Source organism: Carlito syrichta, unplaced genomic scaffold, assembly GCF_000164805.1.
Source record: "Carlito syrichta isolate Samal-C Ts95f unplaced genomic scaffold, Tarsius_syrichta-2.0.1 Scaffold308100, whole genome shotgun sequence".
Classification (NCBI taxonomy): Eukaryota; Metazoa; Chordata; class Mammalia; order Primates; family Tarsiidae; genus Carlito; species Carlito syrichta.
Genome location: NW_007252196.1, coordinates 76938 through 99990, shown reverse-complemented (window position 1 = coordinate 99990; position 23053 = coordinate 76938). Strand labels below are relative to the sequence as shown.

At 42.8% G+C, this 23053-nt stretch overlaps 1 protein-coding gene across 1 annotated transcript in view; it reads right to left on the bottom strand.

The window, feature by feature from the left end:
• LOC103267301 (sodium/potassium/calcium exchanger 2-like) overlaps positions 1 to 22541 on the bottom strand; it is a 107392-nt gene extending 84851 nt beyond the window's left edge. The window contains exons 1-4 of the mRNA XM_021715976.1: positions 22456 to 22541; positions 21868 to 21901; positions 16243 to 16281; positions 12993 to 13101 (exon numbers count right to left, since the gene is read on the bottom strand). Coding sequence (XP_021571651.1) covers positions 12993 to 13101; positions 16243 to 16281; positions 21868 to 21901; positions 22456 to 22541 — 268 coding nt within the window. The remainder of the gene's footprint in view (positions 1 to 12992; positions 13102 to 16242; positions 16282 to 21867; positions 21902 to 22455) is intronic.
• Positions 22542 to 23053: the final 512 nt, after the last annotated feature.

The following is a 23053-nucleotide window of genomic DNA, read 5'->3' as shown; positions in this document are numbered from 1 at the left end:
AGTCTCATTTGAGCCTGAGATAATCTATAAAGGCGTGGGTGAGGGAATTCTTTTTTTTTGAGTTGGAGTCTCATTCCATCGCCCAGGCTGGAGTACAGTGGCACGCTCACGGTCACCCCAGAGTCAATCCACTGGGCTCTGGCGATCCTTCCATCTCAGCTTTCCAAGTAGTCAGAACTACAGCCATGCACTACCGCACTCGGCTAATTTTTTTGATTTATTGTAGAGATGAAGTCTTGCCAAGTTGTCCAGGCTGGTCTCGAACCCATGGGCTCAGGGAATACTCTCACAAGGGAATTCTTTTTAATGGCTGAATAAAGAAGCCATATTGGTGGATCAGATAATGAGAGGTCAGGAGAGAAATGGACACTGACAGCCACTTGAGGATTGTGTTTATAATATGATCAGCACGCAGAAATGAGTGTTTACATAGCACAGTGCAAATTACAGATAGAGAGCCCACACTAGTCCAAGAGAAAACGATCTCATTGCTGAATGCAAGTCATTCCACCTCACCCCATTAAATGAGGCCCTGCTATTTATTAAACAAGCAGAGCCTTCTTTAGATTAAATACCTTTCGCTGGGGAGAAAAGAGCTTTGCATGGTCTCATATCACTGATCATATTTCTATATCAATAGACATTTTGAATGGGCAGTCTTTTTCACGTTCAGTGATTGCCCCCATGCTTTGGTCCTCATGTAATTGTATCTGTGACCGTTGCTTTTCAATCTCAGGGAATTTTGAGCCCCTCCTTCTGAAGGAGCTCCTTTTGAGCATAAGTTCCAGAGGACAAAAATGAAACTGTACTTTTATGGATGCTTCATTGTCTTTTTTCTTCTTCAAGCTATGTTTCAGCTCAAATGCCATCAATATCAATTTTTTGACAACATACCTTTGTGGACTTACTTCAAAGCAAAACTTCTTAATGGAGAGAGAGAGAGAGGGAGAGACAGAGACAGAGAGAGAATGAGGGACAGAGTGAGCGAGAGTGATATCTCCTTCTCTCTCTCTCTCTCTCTCTCTCTCTCTATATATATATATATAGAGAGAGAGAGAGAGAGAGAGAGAGATGTTCCCATACCCAAAATATTTATTTCAGTAAGACCATTCACATTCCCATATGCCCCAAATTATATTTATTTATAATGTGTAAAACACAAAGAGATTCAATTTCAACCACCTTGGATGTTCAAATATGAGATTAATGCTTCACTATTCCCTAAAGAGAGGAGCTATTTAACTTGTCTTGTGTTTGCTCTGAGAGGCACTGACAGCCTGCCCTGCTCTTTCTAGGGATTTATACCTACTGTCACCTTATTAAACTACGGCCAGTAGATTGGATTTTATCTTTCTCCAGTGAAGATTTTCACCCCTGATGCCTGCTCACTTCCCAGTCTGAGGCTGCATTTTTTTTTTTTCTAATTTAAACTAATCTACAACTTAAGATAGAAAGAAAAGTTACAGTACTGCCTTTCAGGGACACCTCCATTTTTTGGAATAAAACAGATACGAATGACTTTCTTTTGGGATCAAATGAAAATTTATAAAAGCTCATTTTGAAGCTTTTTTTCCCCCCCTTAAATAGAAGCTGGAAAAAAATAGGCTCTTGGAATTTGGTGAGAAAAAGAGAAAACCCACCAAGGAAGTGAAAGTTTAAATGTAGTGTCAGCTTCAAGGTAACGTTAAATGTCTCTGCTAAAGAATTGGGATGACTTTACAGAACTGAGATGCATGACTCTGTTCTGTCTAGAGGATGAGCGTGTATGGCCATAGGTGAGTCTTAGGTAGTGGAAAGTGTCCAGGCTCTGAAGTCAGACTCAGGAGCTGGGTGACTGTGAGCAAGTTTAAACACCTCTCTGAACCTCGGTTTCCTCAGAGGTAAGACATGCATATGAATTCCCACAGTCATCACTGAGAGAATTACACAGATGACTAACAGGTGTGTGGCACAGAGAAGGTGCCCGGAAGACTCCACTCTCTTGGCTTCCTTCTCTGCCGTCTCTTAGGCCCCTAGCTTCCCGTGCTGAAACCACACACACATGGGCATGGTCACACATGAACACTCACACATCCCTAGCACCCCCTTGACAGGAGAGACTGCTAGAACATTAGCTCAGTGGCCAAAGAGCACACGTCTGCTCCTCAAAGGAGCCTCCACTTCGGCTGGGCCAACGATACATAGTTTGGGGTCTCCCTGAGCTAGCCAGTTCCTCTGCTTATCCATGCTCCTCATCTCTTTCTAGAATCTGTTCTCAAAACTTACTGCCTCCAGGAACACTTCTGTGATGACCTTACTCAGCGTTCACACAAGGATGTCGATACCCTCGGCATCTGGCAAGCTGAGCTCACCTGTCAAGTTTTCACACTGGGCCAGCTGCCATGCTCGCTGTGTGCACCCCAGGGTGCTTACCGCGATGTGATGTCCTGCCCATGAAGGTGTCTCTCACTGCCTCAGGAATGCAGACCTTGCGCCTTCACACAGGTGATGCTCATTCTCTAGGAAGTGCCTCTCCTGTCTCCGTAGTGCTTTTCGCCGAGAGCGGTAAAGAGATTCAGCTGGGGCAGTGTACCCTAATGCCAGTGAGCCCTCCAGGGCCACATCAGAGGAGACCCCGGTTGTCTCTGGTCTGGCCTCTTCGCCTTCCAAATACTTCAACCAGAGCATCTAAAAGCTGCTGCTATATGATACCTCTTGGTCTCTGGTGGGCACACCTTTTTTGTTCTTTGTCAAAAGTGATTTGCTCTTCTTGTTTTACCTAAATTTACAAATCAAGCTATGAAGTCCCATGAAATATCTTCTTGGGATTTCAATTAGGGTTGAGTCATATTCATAATTTAATTTGGGGAAAACTGACATCTTTATGATGATATATTAGCATTTATTTAGATCTTATTTTTTGTTCTTCAGAAATGATGCTGACAATGATGATGATGGCTTTTGCCATAAAGTTCTGAAGTATTTCTCTGGGGTAAATCCTCGGTATTTTATGGTTGTGTTATACTTGTGAGTGGGATCTTTATTTCTTTTAAGTTTATTATTGCTGGTCTTCAGGGTGGCTATTGAACTAGACACACTAATACATAATCTGACACGAGCAAACTCTTAAGAGTTCTAATAGTTTAAAAACATTATTCACTCTTCCCTGCAGAATTCCTTTGTCTAAAGGGCTCTGCTGTTTAAAAAAAAACAACCCATGATCGAGGGCCCAGGGAAGGTGGTGAAAAATGAGGCATTTGCTACTAATTTGTGGGGTTTTACAATCAAGACATTCTGGAATTTAGGTCAACTGAGGCCACTGCTGACCTCCCATGGTCGGAGAGACTGATAAAGCAATGGGAGAGATGGCATCAGGGTGTCACAGCAGCCATCAAAGAGGAGGGAGGGAGCAAAACTGTCTGGAAAGGCGGGAAAAATGCTCCCAGGAGCCTCCTCCGACCAATCTGCATGAATGGAACATACATGTGTTGGCTGACAAGTAACAGCGGCAGACACGGACTCTGATGACGTGAGGTGAGCTTAGCATAGGGACAATTTGCCTGTCTTCCTAATGGCAAATAAGGCGGACATCCCACTATAAGTACAGGATCATTTTCAGACATCTCATTACAGGATTCGGGAGGTTTTTGCCATGAAGAACCTGCTGTTCTAAACAGGCTCTAGCCCCGTCGTTCAACAGTCCTTAGTTTGATGACAGTCCCACTAGGTAAGTAGTACTCTTACTTCCATGTTTCTTAAAGTATCAAGTACACTTATTTGCTCAATGCTGGTATTAGTCAGAATATTACTGTTATAGTAAACAAAAGGTAGGTGCGCAGAAGTTTCCACTCTCTTGTTTTTCCTTCTCTGCCATCTCTTAGGCCCCTAGCTTCCCATGCTGAAATCACACACACACACACACACACACACACACACACACAGAAGCATGGCCACACACGAACACTCACACATCCCTATCAGGAGAGACTGCTAGAACATTAGCTCAGTGGGCGAAGAGCCACACACCTGCACCTCAAAGGAGCCTCCACTTCAGCTGGGCAAACAATACATAGTTTTGAGTCTCCACAAGGGCAAAGAAGTGACCAGGTCTGCAGGAGCGTATCCAAGAGTCCAGAGAAACGGAGCTTCTCTTTTTTGGTGGTTTTCTTCTCAAAGCCATCTTAGCACAACGTATGTGGCAGATGCTATTTCACAGGTGTTTGCATTTGTAAAACAAATGAATGGTTAGCATAATAAGCTTCTTGGAATCTTGTTGTGACAGTAATTCTTTGAATAGGTGGGATTAGGCCCAGGGAATGCAATACATGAAGGAACCAACAGTATATCCAAGGGAAGAAAAGGAAAGGAACTGAGAAAACAGAAAGCATTTGGAGGGAACAGAGGAAGAAGAGAGAACTTGCCAGGAAGGTGAGAGGCGGAGCAAACATTTGCCAGGGCTGCAGACTCCAGAACTAGAGGAAGATTTATTCAATCGCCCAGCAAATATTGACTGAGCACCTACTCAACGCCAGGGCTGGGCTGTAGACTGGGGATACAATGGTGGCCAAACCAGATGTAACTGCTATTCACGACTGCAAGGCAACCACCGATTCAAGAGGGCTTTCGTGGTCACAACAAAAGAGCCCTTTGAGCACGGATTAAGACAACTTACATGGTTAGAAACGTATAGTTCCCCAGCAGAAACATTATAAAAGCAAGTACTCATTCAGTTCATTCAACAACTATGTATTGGAACCTACTTGTGCCAGGCACTGGAGAGAGCAAAGCCTACCCCGGGGTCCTGCTCTGTTGGAGACACGAGGGTGGAGACAGACAGCACACAACAAATAAACTCATTCATGGTGACAAAGGTTATGGGGAAATATAGAGCAGGGCAAGGGAGGTTGAGAACTCTGGCTTACTATTGCTGTTCTGATTCAGAGAGTTTTTTATTTATCTATTTATTTTTATTTTTTATTTTTGAGTTTGAGTCTCACTCTGTCGCCCAGACTAGAGTGCAGTGGCTGCTCCCGGCCACCGCAGCCTCCACCTGCTGGGCTTCGCCTTCCAAGTAGCCGGAATTACAGGCATGTGCTACACGCCCGGCTGGTTTTTTAAATTTATTGTAGAGATGAGGTCTCACTACCCAGGCGGGTCTCGAACCCGCGGGCTCAGGCAATCCACTCACCTCAGCCTCCCAAAGGTACAGGATTACAGGCTGAGCCACCGAGTCCGGCTCAGAGAGTTTTAAAAAGTTGATTGCATAAGGCGTCTCTGATCAGGTGACGTGTGAAGGTTGACTTGAAGGAAGGGAGTACAGGAGCCATTTGGATAGCTGGAGGAAGATGGAAACGTGCAAAGGCAAGGAGCCAGAAATGTCCCTGGAATCTGGAAAAAGCTTCTAGGTAGCCAGAGAAGCAGAGAGAAATGACACATGAGAGGAAAGAGAGAGATGAGTAGAGAGGAAGGCGGGGAAGAATGGGAGAGAAAGGCAGAGAGGAGGGGAGGAGGGAGGCAGGAGGAGAGAGAAAGAAAGGGAAGAAGAGACAGAGCTGGAGTGGACAGGGGAGGCAGAAAGGCAAGCCACAGGGGGCCTAGAGCCAGTGTAAGGGCTAGGGTTCTTGCTGTTGGTGAGATGGCTTTGAGCAGAGATTGGACATCATTTCACTTATATTTTAGGGGAACTGGGATTTTTAGATGACAAGTTTTGGCCCACCTTTTCTGGGGAAAGAGTCATGGTCTCCGTAAAAATCTTGGCCAACAGAGTACTTCAAAGAGAGGGAGAAAGGGAACTTCCATTGTTTCCTGTAAATCAGGAACTTGAGAAGACAGGATGAAGGTGACTCGTGATAGGAAGGCAAACATGTTTGACCTTAACTGGGATCTACCATGGAGTTACAGGGTCCTAGGAAAAGAGTTTTCCTCAAATCTGTCTCATCCGAGAAGTGTGACACTGGCGGGGAACTGCCCATGAGAGGTGGGAACAGAGAGTGTTAAGTAGCAGGGCTGGCCAGCTCAACCCGTGTTAATAGCCTGACTCAGTTGGACACGGTGGCTGAAGCCTGTAATCCCAGCACTTTGGGAGGCCGAGGTGAGGGGATTACCTGGGCTCGTAGGGTTTGATAACAGCCTGGGCAACTTGGCGAGGCCTCACCTCTACAATAAATAAAAAAAATTAGCTGGGCGTGGTGGCGTGTGCCTGCAGTTCTGGCTACTTCGAAGGCTGAGATGGAAGGATAGTCAGAGACCAGCAAGTCGACGCTGGGGTGACTGTGAGCATGCCACTGCACTCTAGCCTGGGCGATGGAGTGAGACTCCAACTAAAAAAAAAACAACCCCCACCAAAAAAATTATATATATATATATATATATCTCTCCTGGCTCAACTATCCTAGAATTGTGACCTGGGGCAAGTAAGAAAAACACTTGAGGTCTCAGTTTTCTCCTCTGTCAAATGAGGATCACAGTTTCTCTCTGACGGGCTTGCTGAGAGAATTGAGTGAGATAAGATTTACAAGGCCAAGCATGGTGGCTCACGTCTGTAATCCTAGCACTTTGGGAGGTGGAGGCGAGAGGATTGACTGAGCTCAGGGGTTCAAAATCAGCCTGAGCAACACGGTGAGACCTTGTTTCTACAATAAATCAAAAAATCAGCTGGGCACGGTGGTGCGCATCTGTGTTTCCAGCTACTTGGAAGGCTGAGGCGGAAGGATTACCTTAGCCCAGCAGGTGGCCATGAGCGTGCCACTGCCCTCCAGCCTGGGAGACAGAGTGAGACTCCGACTCATAAAAAAACACCAAAAACTGTATAGGTGGAGGCAAGAGGAATGCCTGAGCCCAGGGGTTCTAGACCAGCCTGGGCAACATAGCAAGATCTCGACTCTATGAAAAAAAAAAACAAAACTAACCGGTCATGGTGGCACATGCCTGTGGTTCCAACTACTTGCAAGGCTGAGGAGGAAGGATCACCTGTGCTCAGCAAGTCGAGGCTGCGATGGCTGTGAGTGTGCTACTGCACTCTAGCTTGGGTGACAGAGTGAGACTGACTCAAAAGAAAAAAACAAAACAAAAAGAAAAAGAAAACATTTGCAAAGTACAGTACTTGGTACCTAGTAAGTGCTCAAATATGACAGCTAAGAAAAAGCTATTATTACCATGTGTAAATCCTATATGGAGCAAAGCAAGCGTCTATCTGAGGTCATTTTCAGTCCTTTCTCCCTTTTTTTTTTTTTTTTTGAATTGGAGTCTCACTCTATTGCCCAGACTGGAGTGCAGTGGCCACTCCCGGCCACCGCAGCCTCAATCTGCTGGGCTCCAGCGATCCTGCCGCCTCAGCCTTCCAAGTAGCTGGAACTACAGGCACCACGCTACCACGCCTGGCTGATTTTTGATTTATTTGTAGAGATGAGGTCTCGCCAAGTTGCCCAGGCGGGTCTCGAACCCGCAGGTTCAGGCAATCCACTCACCTCAGCCTCCCAAAAGTACGAGATTACAGGCTGAGCTACCGAGCCTGGCTCAGTCCTTTCTTAATAATAACATTTAGCACTTAATTGGCACTTATTCTCTGCCAGGTCCTGTTTTAAGTGCTTTTCTCATATTAGTTCATATACTTTTTTTCTCTTTTTTTAGAGACAGGGTCTTGCTGTGCTGCCCAGGCTGGCCCTGAACTGGGCTCAAGTGATCCTCCTGCCTCAACCTTCCAAATAATTGGGGCTTTAGGTTCATACCACTACATCTGGCATATATTAGCTCATAGACTCTTAAAACAACCCCATGAGATAGAAATTATTATTATTATTATCTTTCTACACATGACAAGGTTTAGGCACAGAGAGAGTAAACAAATCACACAGCTAAGGTCACTCAGCTGCATCTGGCAGTTCCCTTTATGGCTTTAACTGAGCATTTTAGGTGATTTTATTTTCTCTCCTTTCTTAGCATATCAGCTGTACTTTTTTCTTTAATTTTTTTTTTTTTTAGTTATTACCCTAGAGTCTGCAATTTATATGTGTAAAAATTCTACTAGGTTTATGAGAAAGATCGATTCAGACAGCCATCTTGTGATCTCAAAGACTTGTTATTCTAGTTCTCTAAGACTTTCCTATAAAAGAAACAAAATCTTCATTTCAAACATTCATACGGGCCTTAAGCAGATTCTTTCTTTTCATGAACAGTGTCTGACTGAGAAATGTGTGTCCCTGGGAAGGCACTGCTCAGCTTTGTTTGGACCAAGCCTTCACCTGGTCAGGCCAACTGTGTGCTTCCATACACTGTGGTCTGCCCAGAGCATGCCCATGGACAATAAACAGCTGAACCGATCGGTGGTGCAGGTTAGGTGCAAGGTGGTTTCAAATTCTCTGGCATTCTTCCCATTGAGAGGTGGCGTCTCATTCTTATCCCCTGGAGTCTTGACTAATTGCAGTAGAAGTGACATCCTGGGACTTGCCAGCCTAGGTCATATAAAGCCTTGCAGCTTCTTCTGTATAGGCCTCCTGGAAGGTTTGCCACATGGAAGTCTATCCTTTCAGGAAAGGTCCTGAAACAGCATAGAGAGCCAGGGAGCCCAGCTGAGCCCAGCCTTCCAGCTGTGCCTTCCTACTAGGTGCCAGATGTGTGAGACCCTTTCACACCTTCTTACCCATCCCTCCACCAGCTGAATATCGTCACATAACCTCCAATGATGCCACATAGAACAGAAGAATCACCCAGCCTATCCCTGCCCACATTCCCGATCCATAAAATCACGGGCAATGATCAAGTGGTAGTTTTAAGTCACTAAGTCTTGGAGTGTTTTGTTACACATCAATAGATAAGTGAAACACACACCCTGCTGGATCTTGCGACTCAGGCTCAGAGGCCGATCCAAACTACTAGTGAAGTCTTTTAGTGAGGGCTCCATCGCTGGAATTTGGCACCTGAGTGGCACAGACGAGACAAAGGGAAATGTGTTTCCACAGCCCATCTGTCTTGGAGGCTGTTTCCAAATGAAGCCGAACACTTCCCTTTGTGTACACAGATCGTATGCCAGTGCTGCCAATGTGTTACTCAGCCAGGTGAGCACTGGTGACATCAGTGAATTGTCCTTTCGTGTGACAGGGAGGCTGCTGACTGCAGCGTTCGTGCTGTCAACCTGCTGATGTCACTAGCACACTTCACATTGTTAAAAGGTGGCAGTTTGGCACGAGGACGTGTGAATTCAAGTGATTAGATGCGAACGAAAAGAGAGATGACTATTTCTGAGAGCCGCAGGTTAATTTTTTTGGCTGTTCTTGGACTGGAAAGTGATTGTGAATTTGGGGGGGAAAATACCAGAGCAATCTGTTTTCTTGGCCGCGTGCTATGGAGCAATTTAAAAGCACTGAAGTGCTTTCCATATTTCCTAATCACTCGAGTCCAGAGCTGATTATGGCTCTCGGTATCTCTCAGATTCACATCACTGGAGCCCTCCACGTCTTTCGGGGAGAGGTTTCACCTTGAAAGCAGGTGCCTGGATTCAGAAGGCACATCTTGCTGCAGCAGGAACAGTTTAATTGTAGCGCGGCACCACAAGGGCCAGGTGTTTTGGAAAATCACTGATGGCCTAACTCCCAGACAACCTAGATTCACTTTCTCTTATCTCACAGAAGCAAAACATGACCTCCCCTCCAAACTGAGAAAACAAAAACAAGCTCTTCCAGAAATTGAGTTCTTCCAAACAAAAGACAGAGAAATTTAGACTGTTGAAACCTGAGGGCAAGGACATACACACACACAACACACACAACACACACACACACACACACACACACACACACACACACACACACACACACACACACACACGATTGTATATGATAGAACATCTCTAGAATGAGACCCAGGAAACTGGTATCTGTGGTTTCCTCTGTGGAGAATTGGGGAATGGGAGAAAATTAAGAGGAGGAAGACATTTTTTTTCACTATAACTTTTTGAATATTTTGAATTAAAAAATCATGGGTTGGCCAGGTGCAGTGGCTCAAGCCTGCAATCCCAGAACTTTGGGAGGCTGAGGTGAGAGGATGGACTGAACCCAGGGGCTCAAGATCAGCCTGGGCAACTTGGCGAGACGTCTTCTCTACAATAAATCAAAAAATTAGCTGGGCGTGGTGGTGCGTGCCTGTAGTTCCCGCTACTTGGAAGGGTGAGGTGGAAGGACAGCCTGAGCCCAGCAGGCTAAGGCTGCGGTGGCCATGAGCATGCCACTGCACTCCAGCCTGGGTGACAGAGTGAGACTCCAACTCAAAAAAAAAAAAAAAACAAAATCATGGTTTGTATTATTTTTCAAAATAATGAAACAGAATAATTCCAAACCTGAATATAGTAGTTATAGGTGCTAGGCAGAGTGATTAGTGATTTGCTTATATATACTCTTGCACCTTACGACAACCTACAATGTAGACATCATTATATGTCATCCTGATTTTACAGATGAGGAAACCAAGGCTCAGAGAGATTAAGTAACTTGTCTAATGTCACACAGCTAGTACATGCAAGAACTGAGATCTGGATCCAGAGTCTGGTTCTGGAGTGTTCCCTCTCAAGTACTACATAACGCTGCTTTCCCCCAAAATAAACATACTCAGTTGCTTGATTATAATTGAGTTGGAGCACATACAATTATTCTTTTTTTCCTCTCACATTGTCCTCCAGGGCAATGGGATAGAGAATATGGTGACTCAAGACAGATAAGATACAATTCATCTACCATCTTAAAACCATGTGGCTTTAGAGACTGGAATGGTGTGACGATCAGGTCAATATCATGCCTTTGGCCAAGTTGCTTCATCTTTCCCAGCCTTAACAGGGACCATGTGTCAGGTACTCTTCTGGGCTTTGCGGACAGCTGGCAAATAAAATAAAGTTCCTGCTCACAAGAAACTCCTTGTATCCTGGTAGAGACAGGCCACACACACATAATCACACAAATTGTCAGGTGAGCAATGAAGAAAAATGAAAGGGTGCGCTGAGAGACAGGGATGGGAGGTCCTGATTTGTGCTGGATGCTCAGGAAGTGTCATTTAGACAGTGCTGAAAAATAGGCAGGAGTGAAGTGGGAAAAATGGAAGAGAATGGGGAAAGGAAGCGCGTTCTGGTGGCGGGAACAGTCAATGCAAAGGCATGAGGCGGGGAAGAGGTGTCTGTGTGCCTGAGATTGAGTTTGGAGCAAAAGACAGATAACCCAGACCACGGGAGGAGTTTCACAACTTCCTAAGAGCCCCAGAAAGCCATAAGCAGGAATGACACAGCCTGATTTACTTTTAAAGAAGATTACTTGGGCTGTTCCACGGAACATAGCTAGAAGCTACTGCAGGAATCCAGGCAAGTGATGAAGAAGGCTTGGAGCAAAGTGCTGGCAGAGAGAGAGAGAGCAGTGGATAAGTTTGAGATCTATGCTGGTGGTACGATATTTTGGGAAAGGAGAACAATCATGTTCGCTACGAACTGTTATTGTGAAGAGTAAGTTTACAGGTGTGAAAAAGCTTTGTCAACTGTAGTGTGCCAAAGATAACTCTTACTATAGATGGTGAAACCAAATACTAGAGAGACCCCCACTCGCCCAAAGTCACACAACTGCTTAGTGGAGGAAGGGAGTAGTTAAAGCAGTTGGCCTGAGTGCTTCCTCTCCTCCCTTCTCTGAGGGTGTACCCCAGGAAAAAGAAAAGAAGGCTGGTGACTAGGTCTAATCTCCTTTGCCAAATGAACCTCTGGGCAAATGGAGTGATAATATTTAGAATGTCCCTCACTAAGGATTGCCTCTAGTAGACTGAATCCAGGACCTATGAATGAAGCAGGGCTCCTTGGAAAATATTGTGTCAGCTCTACAGCTCTCTAGGGTATGATAAGGAGATGTTTCATAATTGAAATGCCCCATCCTCTGCAGTGAGGGGTGACCCTGTGATCCTCACCTCTTATTCTGGATGACACATATGTGTCCCATGAGGAAGATAGGACCTGGGGAACCACTCTTATGTCCCAGATTTTTCTTTACATCATGTGAATTTCTTGATTGGCTGTACCCTTGAAATTCTTTGGCAAAGCTTGATACTGAGTTAGACAGAGCTGACATTTACGTGACATGATTTGGCAATCAGATCTGCTGGGATCGTTCAGTGGCACATACCTGTTTCCCAAGCTATATTAGCTACTGTGTAACAACAGACCCAATTATAAGGTCCAGGGATGCAGGGAGAATGGATTTGGTTATATTTAAACCCCTTTTGCCCTTATTAGTGGCAAAACTAATATTTATTTGACACATCAGATATCTATCGACTCGAAAAACTAATTTTTTAGGGTACTTATGCAATTGAAGAAACACGATGTGTTGGAGTTCATTGTGACTCAGTAACACTGTAAGTACACGATACTGGATTGTTTATGATGGTTCACAGGATAACCCTGGGAGGTAAACCTGGCCTTTTGGGTCACCAGTGACAGACCCCAAGCAGTTCTCTGAGAGACAGCCCTTTGGTTGTGTAAATGCTCGCCTCCCACCCTCCAATCGCCAAAGAATCAGTACAGTAACGATATTCTGCCATGAACATCACTCTCAAAACAACTCATGGCCCTTCTGAATCATGGAGTTCTTTGTCTCTTTTGAAAGATGCACAATTTATCTTCACACACATTTTGTTCCGAAATTTAGAAATAATGATAAAAGAGATCTGTTCCTTTCGCTGGAGGGGAGGGAAACCTTTTTTGCCCTCTCTGCCTCCTCACAAACTAGATGCTGCAGACATCAAAAGATAGAAACAGCACTCGGACCTCACATCCTAATCCTGGTACACAAACCACCGACCATGAACTCAGCTGTTGCAGATACGCACGTCAAAGGGCCGGGGCTGCTCCCGGAAGATGCTAGACAAGGGGAGGGCGGCAGGCGAGTGTGACGACCGCATAACCATGTCTTACGCAGAGAAGCCTTTGGACATCCTCCTCCCTCCTCCCCACCCCCGCCCCCAAACAAGCTCCCAAACCAAAGCCTGATGTTTACCTTCGGCAAGCGGGTCGAGGGTGTGTATCATGAGCTGGAAGATGCTATTCCTCATGAGACTGTTGTGGAGAGAAGCAGAACTGCCACCTCGCTGGAGACGCGGCTTAGCCTGGGCAGAGAAACCAAAGATGCGGTTAGTTTCAGAAATGAAAGGCCAGTGCGTTCTAGACAAGCATCTCGCCTAGTCTAGCGGCCACTCGTTTCTGTCGCTTGATCACACACAAAGATTTCTCAAAGCACATTTCCAAAGCCCCCGAGGGAATGGCTTTCTCGTGTCCTTTCCTGCTAAATCTTCCACTTTTTGAAGAGCTTCAAAAATGCCAGGCCACATGCTATAGAATTCACATCCCTGCATTTATCCCATTCTCAAAATGAACCCTGGGAAGTACTGTTATTATTCCCTTTTGGCAGATGAAGAAACTTTGTCTCGGAGGAGTGAAATGAGGAGGCAAGGTCATACAGACAAAAACCGGAGGCTAGAAGGAAGCGATATGAGATCTGCTTTTCTAAAAGACTGTTGTCCAAACTAGGAGGTGGTCTCTCAATTTTTGGATTGTGCATCCCATGTCAGTAAATTTTTTTTTTTTTTTTAGGTTGGAGTTTCACTCCGTGGCCTAGGCTGGAATGCAGTGGCACATTCACGGCCACCGCAGCACTGACCTGCTGGGCTCAGGCAATCCTTCTGCCTTCCAAGTAGCCAGAACTACAGTCACGTGCTACCACACCCCAGCTAATTTTTGATTTATTGTAGAGATGAGGTCTTGCCAAGTTGCCAGGGCTGGTCTCAAATCCGCGGGCTCAGGCAACCCACTCGCCTCGGTCTACCAAAGTGCTGGGATTACAGGCTGAGTCACTGAGCCCGGCTGTCAGTGAAATTTTAAAGGGTGTGTATGTGTATCTATATCCACATCTATATCTATAATTGTGTCTATACTCATATCTATGTAGACATGCATATTAATACTAAAATGTGAACATATATAAACGTTTTTGAAAACAAGTTAAGAAGAATGATAAAGGAAGTGAATGGTAGAGGTGCTAATATTTTATCCTGGCTTTCCAAAGGATCACCTTGCACATCTCCTGGGGTACCTCATCTCTATCCTGGGATCACAGTTCTGATCTAGAAAGCACTATGGGCTATGTTAAGCGAGATCTGAAGAGACAAGACCTGTTTTCATGAATCCACAGGGAACCTGCCTGATTTTGAGGAGGGCCCCTTTTGCACCAACTCCTACTAATTGTGATCTTTTGGCCAAATAAATGGAATTGATAGGTGAGAGAATAAGAATGAGCTTCTAGAGATAAGGTTACCAACAGACTATTTTTATCCTCAAAACAATCTATAAAAACCTCAATTCTCTATATTTTGACAGATTTTTATCCTGAATGAGAACTTTCTCTTTCTTGGTTGGTTTTGTGTGGATTGTCACAGGTGAAGATGCTCAGAGGCAGCCAGGCCTTGTAGATAGATTTTAGGGGAGGAAACTATTGTAATACAAGGAAATTATTGAACTTTTGGCACAAAAGCTTGACATGAAATTTTTCTGGGGTCTGGTAAAAATAAAATATGATTTTTCATGATGTATTCCAACCCTCTACATTATAGGGTTTTCCAAAATATTTCATCACACTCCAGACCCACAAAAGGTGGAATGGGGGGTTCTCCAAAAATATCCCATAAAAGACTCCTGGTTAAATACGTTTGGAAAGGGTTACACCCTAGACCAACTCACGTTTAGAATCTCAAGATACACTCAGTCTAACACTACAAAAATCTGTTTAACGTGACTAACTCGGGTAGTGTTTCCATACTATTGCCTGTATCTCCCTCGCTTTGTAAAATACTTGTTAACAATCGTGACCTACACGTTTGGAGACAGACATAAACCCTGTAAGTGAGCTTAAAGTGTAGGTAAAATCTCACTATAAGACTTCAGGAGAAATCTGACTTTCTTAGTGTGATTTTTCTGCAATTGATAGTCTATTGGAAATAATCTTTCTAGTTCAACAGGGTTGGAGAAGAATTAGAGGGGATTATGGTGTCTTAATGGTGAAACGGATTATGGCTCCTCAAAGGAAAAGACTGGATCTGCATCCATATCCTTGTCCCAGATCAGGCATATCCTATGGGCGCTCAATGAATGTCGTAAGTCTCTGCTCTGAGCATGACATGAGGAAGACTATAGGCATTATCGTCACTTGTCCTTTTAGCTTTAAAAGTCTGTACTCTTTTTTGATGCACTGTGTTAGCTAGAGAGGATTCAGATGATTAAGTTTCAAAATATTTTAGGAGTAAGATTAGGAGACCCGAAGGGAGGTGAAGTGTGATCACTGCTTGATTTCTAAGCACAAAAACTCTGAAGGTCATTTTCTTACCATGCTGCACAATATAAAATGTGATGTATTAATTGAGTAAAAACTGGAAAATGTGGTTATTGATATTAATGTGTTGCTATGGTTCTTATTCTGGGACATCTGGGAGGGAAGGTATGGTGATATAAGGAAATTAATCTCTTATTGAACTTTTGTCACAAAGGCTTGACATTAAATCTTTCTGGGGACCAGTAAAAATAAAATACAATTTTTCACGATGTATTCCAACTCTCTATTGTTGTAGGGTTTTTCTTCCAAAAGATTTCATCACACTCCATACCCACAAAGGGGTTTTCTCCAAAAATGTCCCATGACAAACTCCATGGTTAAACACGTTTGGAAAGTGCTACACCCTAAACCAACTCTGTTTTGGAGATCTTCATTAGAATAGGATTCTATCTACAGAACAACTTCAAGCATTCTTGTGGGCATGATGTATATATTGAATACATAGGACTCATGCAGCATTTCTTTTGACAGGACCAAAAGAAATTTCCAATCAAAGAATATGTGCATGCAGATAACACAAAGGAAACAGATATCAAGCATTAGATTCCACACTATCCCCAAATATCAGCTCAACATCCCTTGGAATGCAATTTGGAAAGATCTCACTTTTTTGCCTCCTATGAAAATTCATTCCAAATGGAAGAGAGAATTCAAACTTACGAAACCTAGTCCCAGAAAATAATTTGTCAGTGAATGTCAGAATTCAGTCTTCACAAATTGCAGGACACACTCCAGGGGTTGAACCGTTTAAGTATTCCAAGGGAGAGGATGATTGGTTGAGCACACAAGCCCCTCTTTTTCCCATCCCCGCCCCACACTCTCCACGGGCACATGAGTAGGTAGAGTCAGGGCCACTGCTTCCTACCGGTAGGGCCGATTCGTCCTTGTCCCTGGCTGCAGATGACTGCATAAGAGGAAAAAGGCAAAAACAGAAGAGAAAGAAATAAATAAATGAGGAATCACATACAGCATTTACATTTAACAACAAGTATCAGCATAGGCTAAGATTTGGTTCTTTCTACTCTGGGATGAATTAAGCCAAAACAAGGAGTTGAGGGCATGTATTTCTGGGCAGTATATAATGATTTATGTAGGTAGGCACCTGATTCATTCTCCTGAAAGGTCAAAGTTGAATGCCCAACCCAAGTGCCCGGCAATACAGAATAGTTCAATCAACTGTGGTCCAGCCATGCATTGAAATACCATGTGATCATTAAAAATGACTGAGGTAAGTTCACATGGACTAACCTGGAAAATACCTAAGATACACTGTTAAGTGAAAAACATTTTTTTAAACCTTACTTACTATTGTCTCATCTCATAAAAAGACAGTAATAATACCTAAGTGCACGTACGTAAAGAAAAGTTTTTTGCAAGAACTATACCCAACTGTTATTAGTAGTTACTACTGAGGGATGGGGTTGCAAAGAAATATCATTTTCTTTGATAAGAAATGATCAAATGCTTTCACTCACCATGCACGGGGCAATGAATGTTGGTAGACAGCATTCATTGCCCCGTGTTTGGTGAGTAAAATAAAGCTTGAAGAAGTTAGGCCACTGAATTAAAGGCTAGGATCATCACACATGGAATTCAGATAATCTATCATCTCTCCCATTCCTACCGTCTCAAGTTTTCTGTTTTAAAAATATAAATCTCTTTAACTTGGAAAATGTGAATTAGGCCACAAAGGCACATGAGGGCCTGGTCATCTGCTGGGAGAGAACACAACTCAGAAAAAAGGACAGTGGAATTCAGTCAACATGACCTAACTAGATGGCTTTGTGTGCTCAGCTCAAGATGAGCTTTCCTTCTTCTCCAGAACTGAGGCACCATCCTTGAGCTTCCTAATGAAGTACAGGTGCCTTGTGAATTTCCTCATGCCAACTACAGGTGCAGACAACAAGAACAAACCAGAACCTTTCCCTTGGCTTGCCTTCTGGTCCTCCCCATTAAAGTCTGAGCAGATGTCTGTCTTCAGGAATAATCATACCCTTGGATGCAGAGCTGTTTTAAAAACTTTAACGTGCTCTACGCTTTCTTTTATCGGTCCTACCACACACATCATATAAAGATGTTAAGATGCCCCCACATCCCACATAAAATATACATTTTTGTGTAAAAAAGTAGAGAGATTCTTATCATTTTGAATTTCAAATTATTGGCTATGTGTGGCTCATTTAAATTATTATTGGCATGCTCAAAACCTTGCAAAATGAAAAAAATTAAATTCACTATTTGTTTTCACATGTAATGCAATTTTTAAGAAGGTAACATTTAATACTCAATGAGGTTAATATTAAATATTTTGTAGACATTCAGTGAAACATTTAGTCATCTTGATTTTTGTAGATACCTTTTTTAGATTCTGGAATCAATACCAATGTGTTTTTTCCCCTTTTGGTTCCAAACATTTTTATAGACTCTTGAAGAACTTGTGAGTCTCAGACACGGAAGGGTTTTGGGTTGGTGGTGATTTCTGAGCACAGCCTGTGGGCATCACTAAATTTGCCATACCCCTCTGATTTGGGGCTTTCTCTCAGCAACTTCTCTAAAAATATTAATAGGAAAATATCTCTGATGCCCTAGTTCCCAAGAATATGCTTGCAGGACTGGAGTGGACCGGAAATTGTCCTTTGATTTCCCTCTTTGTTCTGCAAGGCTTTGTATGATCCCTCTTCTCTCTGGCGGGTCCTTTCATTTTCTCTCCTTCCATATCAGACAGCTCAACAAATGGCCTCACATTCTACAAAGCAATCCCCCAGGGAAATTTTCCAGGGCAGCAAGCTCAGCCTTTAGACATACACCGAGATTAACTGTCAGAGCACGCCTTTTCAGTTAGCAAATTTACACCTTGTGGCTAAATGGGAGACAAATAACTATAAGCTGGGATTACCACCACAGCAATGCTACAGAACATGAAGGAACAGGATGGAACTGAGGAGAGAAAAGGGTGGGCTTCATAATAGCAGAAATATCACCAGCTGAGAGTTTGAATGTTAAAAAATACATTCAAAGAAGTTATTTAAGGAAGAAAAAAGACCCCATCCAAACCTGTTTTTTGGTTTGAAAAAAAGAAAAAAATATCTACTCTATTGACTCCCTTTTTCTCTCACAAGCAAAGAGGTTCATCAAACAAAAAGTAGAAGGAAGATGCCGTGTGCATAGATTCTACAAAGGAAAAACTGAGTGCAGAGAAAGGTCTAAAATCATGTACAAAATCTCCCACTGTTTAGTGTCTGCAGAAGTTGACGTCATTAGTTTTCTTTCAAGTGTGGTTTGCAGACATGAATATACATCAGGGTATAACAAGTAAATTTAGGTCTACACAAAAATGGCAGCTGTGGCCATTAAAACGCCCCTCCATTTTCCTTTTATGTGGCTCTGTTGCGAAAGAGATGAGAAGTGTGACATATGATAGCAGTTGCCCGTTTTCAGGGGCTCACCCACATCTACTGATAATTCTTGAGGTTCACCTGACTTAGCCTCGCTCTAACTGCATCCTAAGGTAGCCTCACAGTCCTGGCAATGTGCAGTTGATGACATTATGGATTCAGTTTTAAAGCGGTTTTTAATTACATCGGAAGTCACCAGTGAAGGTGACAAAGAAACTATTCTAACGTGTATAGTCGATGGGTTTTAGGTTGACCTCAGTGTTGTCAATTTATTTTCAGGACCTCTGAACACCTGGCAAATTTGTTCTAACCCATGGGATGTTACAGAAGACAACTTCTTCGAATGAAGACTAACACAACGTTAAGGATTAATCTTGGCATTCTTATTATGCATTTTGCTTTCTAATCCCCTTAATTTTAAATACACCAAGATACCAGGATACCAATTGAGTTGTACGAATATGAAAGCCCAATTTCTGGTGGTCGGTTCAAAGGCTATGCCAGCTATAGGAAAGATTTCTTAAGCTAATTTGTAACATACACAGAAAATCTCGAGGGTTATTTAAGAGAACTCATAAAGAGTTCCTTCTGAAGGATGTTAGGTTACGGCTTTGGTATGCCAATACAGACTCCCCTCTCCTTTCATAAAAGGACTTCTACCGGGCTAGGAGACATGTAATATGACTTTTATTTGCCAGAAAGTATTCTGCAATTCGAACCTTTATTAGATTGAAACTGACTTCCTCCTCAATTACTTCAAGTTAGTCATGAGTGAGTGCACTTCTACTGAGTAACTGGAAGATGCCATTAATATTTATCGTCATTCCTGGTGGAAATCCCAATTCTACATGAAAATTTTGCTGCTTATTTGATAGCTGTTTTGCAAGTGCCCATTTCTCCCCCAGGCAGTAAAATGCATAGCTCATTTGGAAAGCATTTTTGACACTACAAATCATTCTCAAGTCTTTAAACCATCTTTCTTCCTTTGACCCTTGAAAACCACTGGTTGAGAAATGATTATGCTGACTATAAAGTGAAGAACTGATGTAATTTTGTACAGAGACTTTCACCACGTGCAAGTCCCCTCTGCCCCTCCATACATAAGAATGCGGCAAATATGGTACTATAGTTTAGCTGTCTTTGGAGCACTCAGTAAGAGGATACCAACATGTCCCTGGTTTGCTCCGACTTTGCCCAGGAATGGTTTTCCTGGCCCAGTGACTTGGCATCAGATATAGAGGAATGACAGCAACTTGTTGGAAAAGCCAGGTAACCCCTATAAACTTCTACCACCATTACCTTCCACCAAGTCCTGCAAAGCATACCTAAGCTCATTATGCAAAGGACCCAGAAGCACTACAAAATCTGCACAAATATATTTAAAAGTATAATCATTTTGTCATATATGTGATCCAAAATAAATATGCCCATGATTGGAAATATTGATCCACTATTTAATCGACATTAATTTTAATGACTTAAAATTTAGAAAAGTTTGATGAGGAATGGTTGAATGAATGGCCGATTGTCATTTTAAAAATTAACATGAAAGTATGAAATGACGTTTATTTTTTCTCTTAATACATTTACCTGGGAGAAACAAAAACATTCAAGATATCCCTCCTCATTAAAGATGACTAAACCTCAAAGCCCATTAGGAAGACTAGATACAAGGTGTAAAGACCTCAGATCTGAAATCTAAAATGCAAGAAACACTACCACCTCTTAATCAGACAGAAACTTATCTTCCTCTTTCTCCTTTTACTGTCTTAACATATTCTCTAAAACATCAAAGAAGGATAGACTAAATAAATTCCCAAGGAAAGAAATACTAAGAGATTTAAATTCAAATTACTTTACCACTGGTTGCTGGGTAATTAGCCCACAATCACGGTCCCTCAGCAAAGAAAGAATCTCAGAGATTAATGAAGTGCTGAACGTGACATCCCAGGATGCAGGAATATTGACTTCACAATTCTGGTTTAAAGAAATACATTGGAATGGAGAGAAAGGGTAGAAATGATCTAAATAAGAAGTGTGGTAGTGGAAGTTCACATTTTGGAAGCAAAGCCTCTTGAGCATTCGTTTAAATAATCCCCACGGTCATGCAATATTTGGGAGAGTAGAAAGAAATCTAAGAAGAATATGTATCCTAAAGTGGAAGGAGTGGAAGAAAAATTGCTTTGAGACAGTTAAAGAATGATGTTTTGCCTTATAAGTAGTAGTACAAGAGAACAAATAATGCTGGGATAAGTGGTGTCATGCAGTACTTAAGAACATGGAATTCGTGAACAGTTGGGGTTCATTTTCCTTATTTGTGTCACTTGTTAGCTGTGTGACCTTGGCAAGTTATACTTAATCTGTCTATACTTTAGTTTACTTATGTGTAAAGTGGGGAAAAAATAGTACCTTCCTCAGAGGGTTGTCTTGAGGGTTAAAGTCACTATACGTAAAGCACTTAAGGAGCAAGGTTTGGTACATAGTAAGCACCATGTGTTAGTGCTATTACCATTATTATTAATGTTAGGATGTACAAGGAGAATAATGACAAATTATCTGACAAAAGTAAGTTCACGGTCATGAATTGGATTTGAGGACATAGTGGCTTCTTCTATGGGAAGTAAGAAAGCCGCATCGATCAGAATGGTGAGAGGTGATCTGTGTAGGACACTTGAGGATGTTAAATGGGGATGACCCAGGCTGGCAGCTGTGGGAGGAGGAGCTAACACGACAGATTATATTTCCTTGACTTGGCTTCTGAGTCCGTCCCTGTCCCATGAATCAGCACTGAGTAGAGAACACAGAGTTGTTTAGGTCAGTGTTCCGTATCTCATATATCTCAATGGACCTGGTCTGGATCAGGAGACTCTCTGGAGACTGGGATATTCAGAGAAGGCAGAACCCTTCTCTGGACCCAAATGCTCCCTCTCCAGACTCAAATTCTGGAGGTTTCCAGTCAACCCTACACTGCGCTCTGAGTAGAAAAAGGGACTATCTGGATGGGAGAGGCCACTCATAACACTCCCTGTTATGAGTTCAATGTCTGGAGGTATTCTGGACTACAACACCCTTGCATTCAGTAGGCCAGGCTGTACCGGAGTGATTGGTGAACAGGTCTCGTGTAAGCACCTGGGAGAATCGGGTATCTGTTGAAAGTCGTTATTTGGATAAAGAGTAAAATAAGGTCCCTTCACAGGTTGGACAAGAGTTTACCCCACACGAGGGCAGACACTCATATCAGATGAGATGGGGCATCTGTTATGATCCACTGTGAAACAATTAGGAAATACAACCTGGCAATACTCAGTAACGCAAGGGGGCCAAAGTGACTTGAGGAAGCAGAACTGACAAGATATATCTACACAATTGTATAGTCAGAATCCCCAAACTTCATTGATCACATACCATTATCAGAAACATTTGAAACAAGTAACATATTGTCATGTGAATCTTTACCTATCTATATCTATTTATTTATTTATGTGCTACTGTCCGTCATTAAGTAAACATGGACTAGTTTCTTCCCTCTATTTTAAAGGTACAAACAAACGGAGGAAGTCTTAATATTTTGTTTTTGCATTCCAAATAATTATCTTGTGCATCCCATGGGGGCATAAGTGCAAACTTTTAAAGAAGAGTTCTGTAAATGTCTCTCACAAAATTGGTAAGCTATTTGGGCTTACCTTGGTCCCAAATCCTCCAGGGAGCCTTCCAGATCCTGGAAGTTGTAAGATCCCTTGAGGACAGGATTCAGTTCTCTGCCTTCCATGATGCCTGATTGTGCTGACTTAAAATGCAGCCAAGTGGCACGGATGAGGGAGCTCACTCAGACAGCGCAGGGACTGTGTGCTCCATTAACCACAGCTCCTCAGCTCTGGCTCCACTGGCTAAATTAAGAGTAATTGTGATTATTTATGTCCACCCCTTAAAGGACTATTTAATCTTTCTTATTAAGTAGGTATGTAAAAGACAGTAATCCTCATCTTATAAAAGGAGAGAGAGAGAGAGAGAGAGAGAGAGAGAGAGAGAGAGAGAGGGTCTCAGGTTGTTTCTGTACTCAGGATAATAAGCACCAGTGTTAATTCACTTAATTTAGAGATTAACAACCCAATGACCACTGCTATCTCTCGCCTGCTCCCGAAAAATCCAGATGTTGCTAACTTACTTTGTTGTCATGTTTGAGCAATTTTCACAATTGCTAATGAACAATTTTGATATGCCAATCAAACACAATCTGTTAATGGTGTTCTGGCATTAGTCACACAAATTTCCTCTGACTAG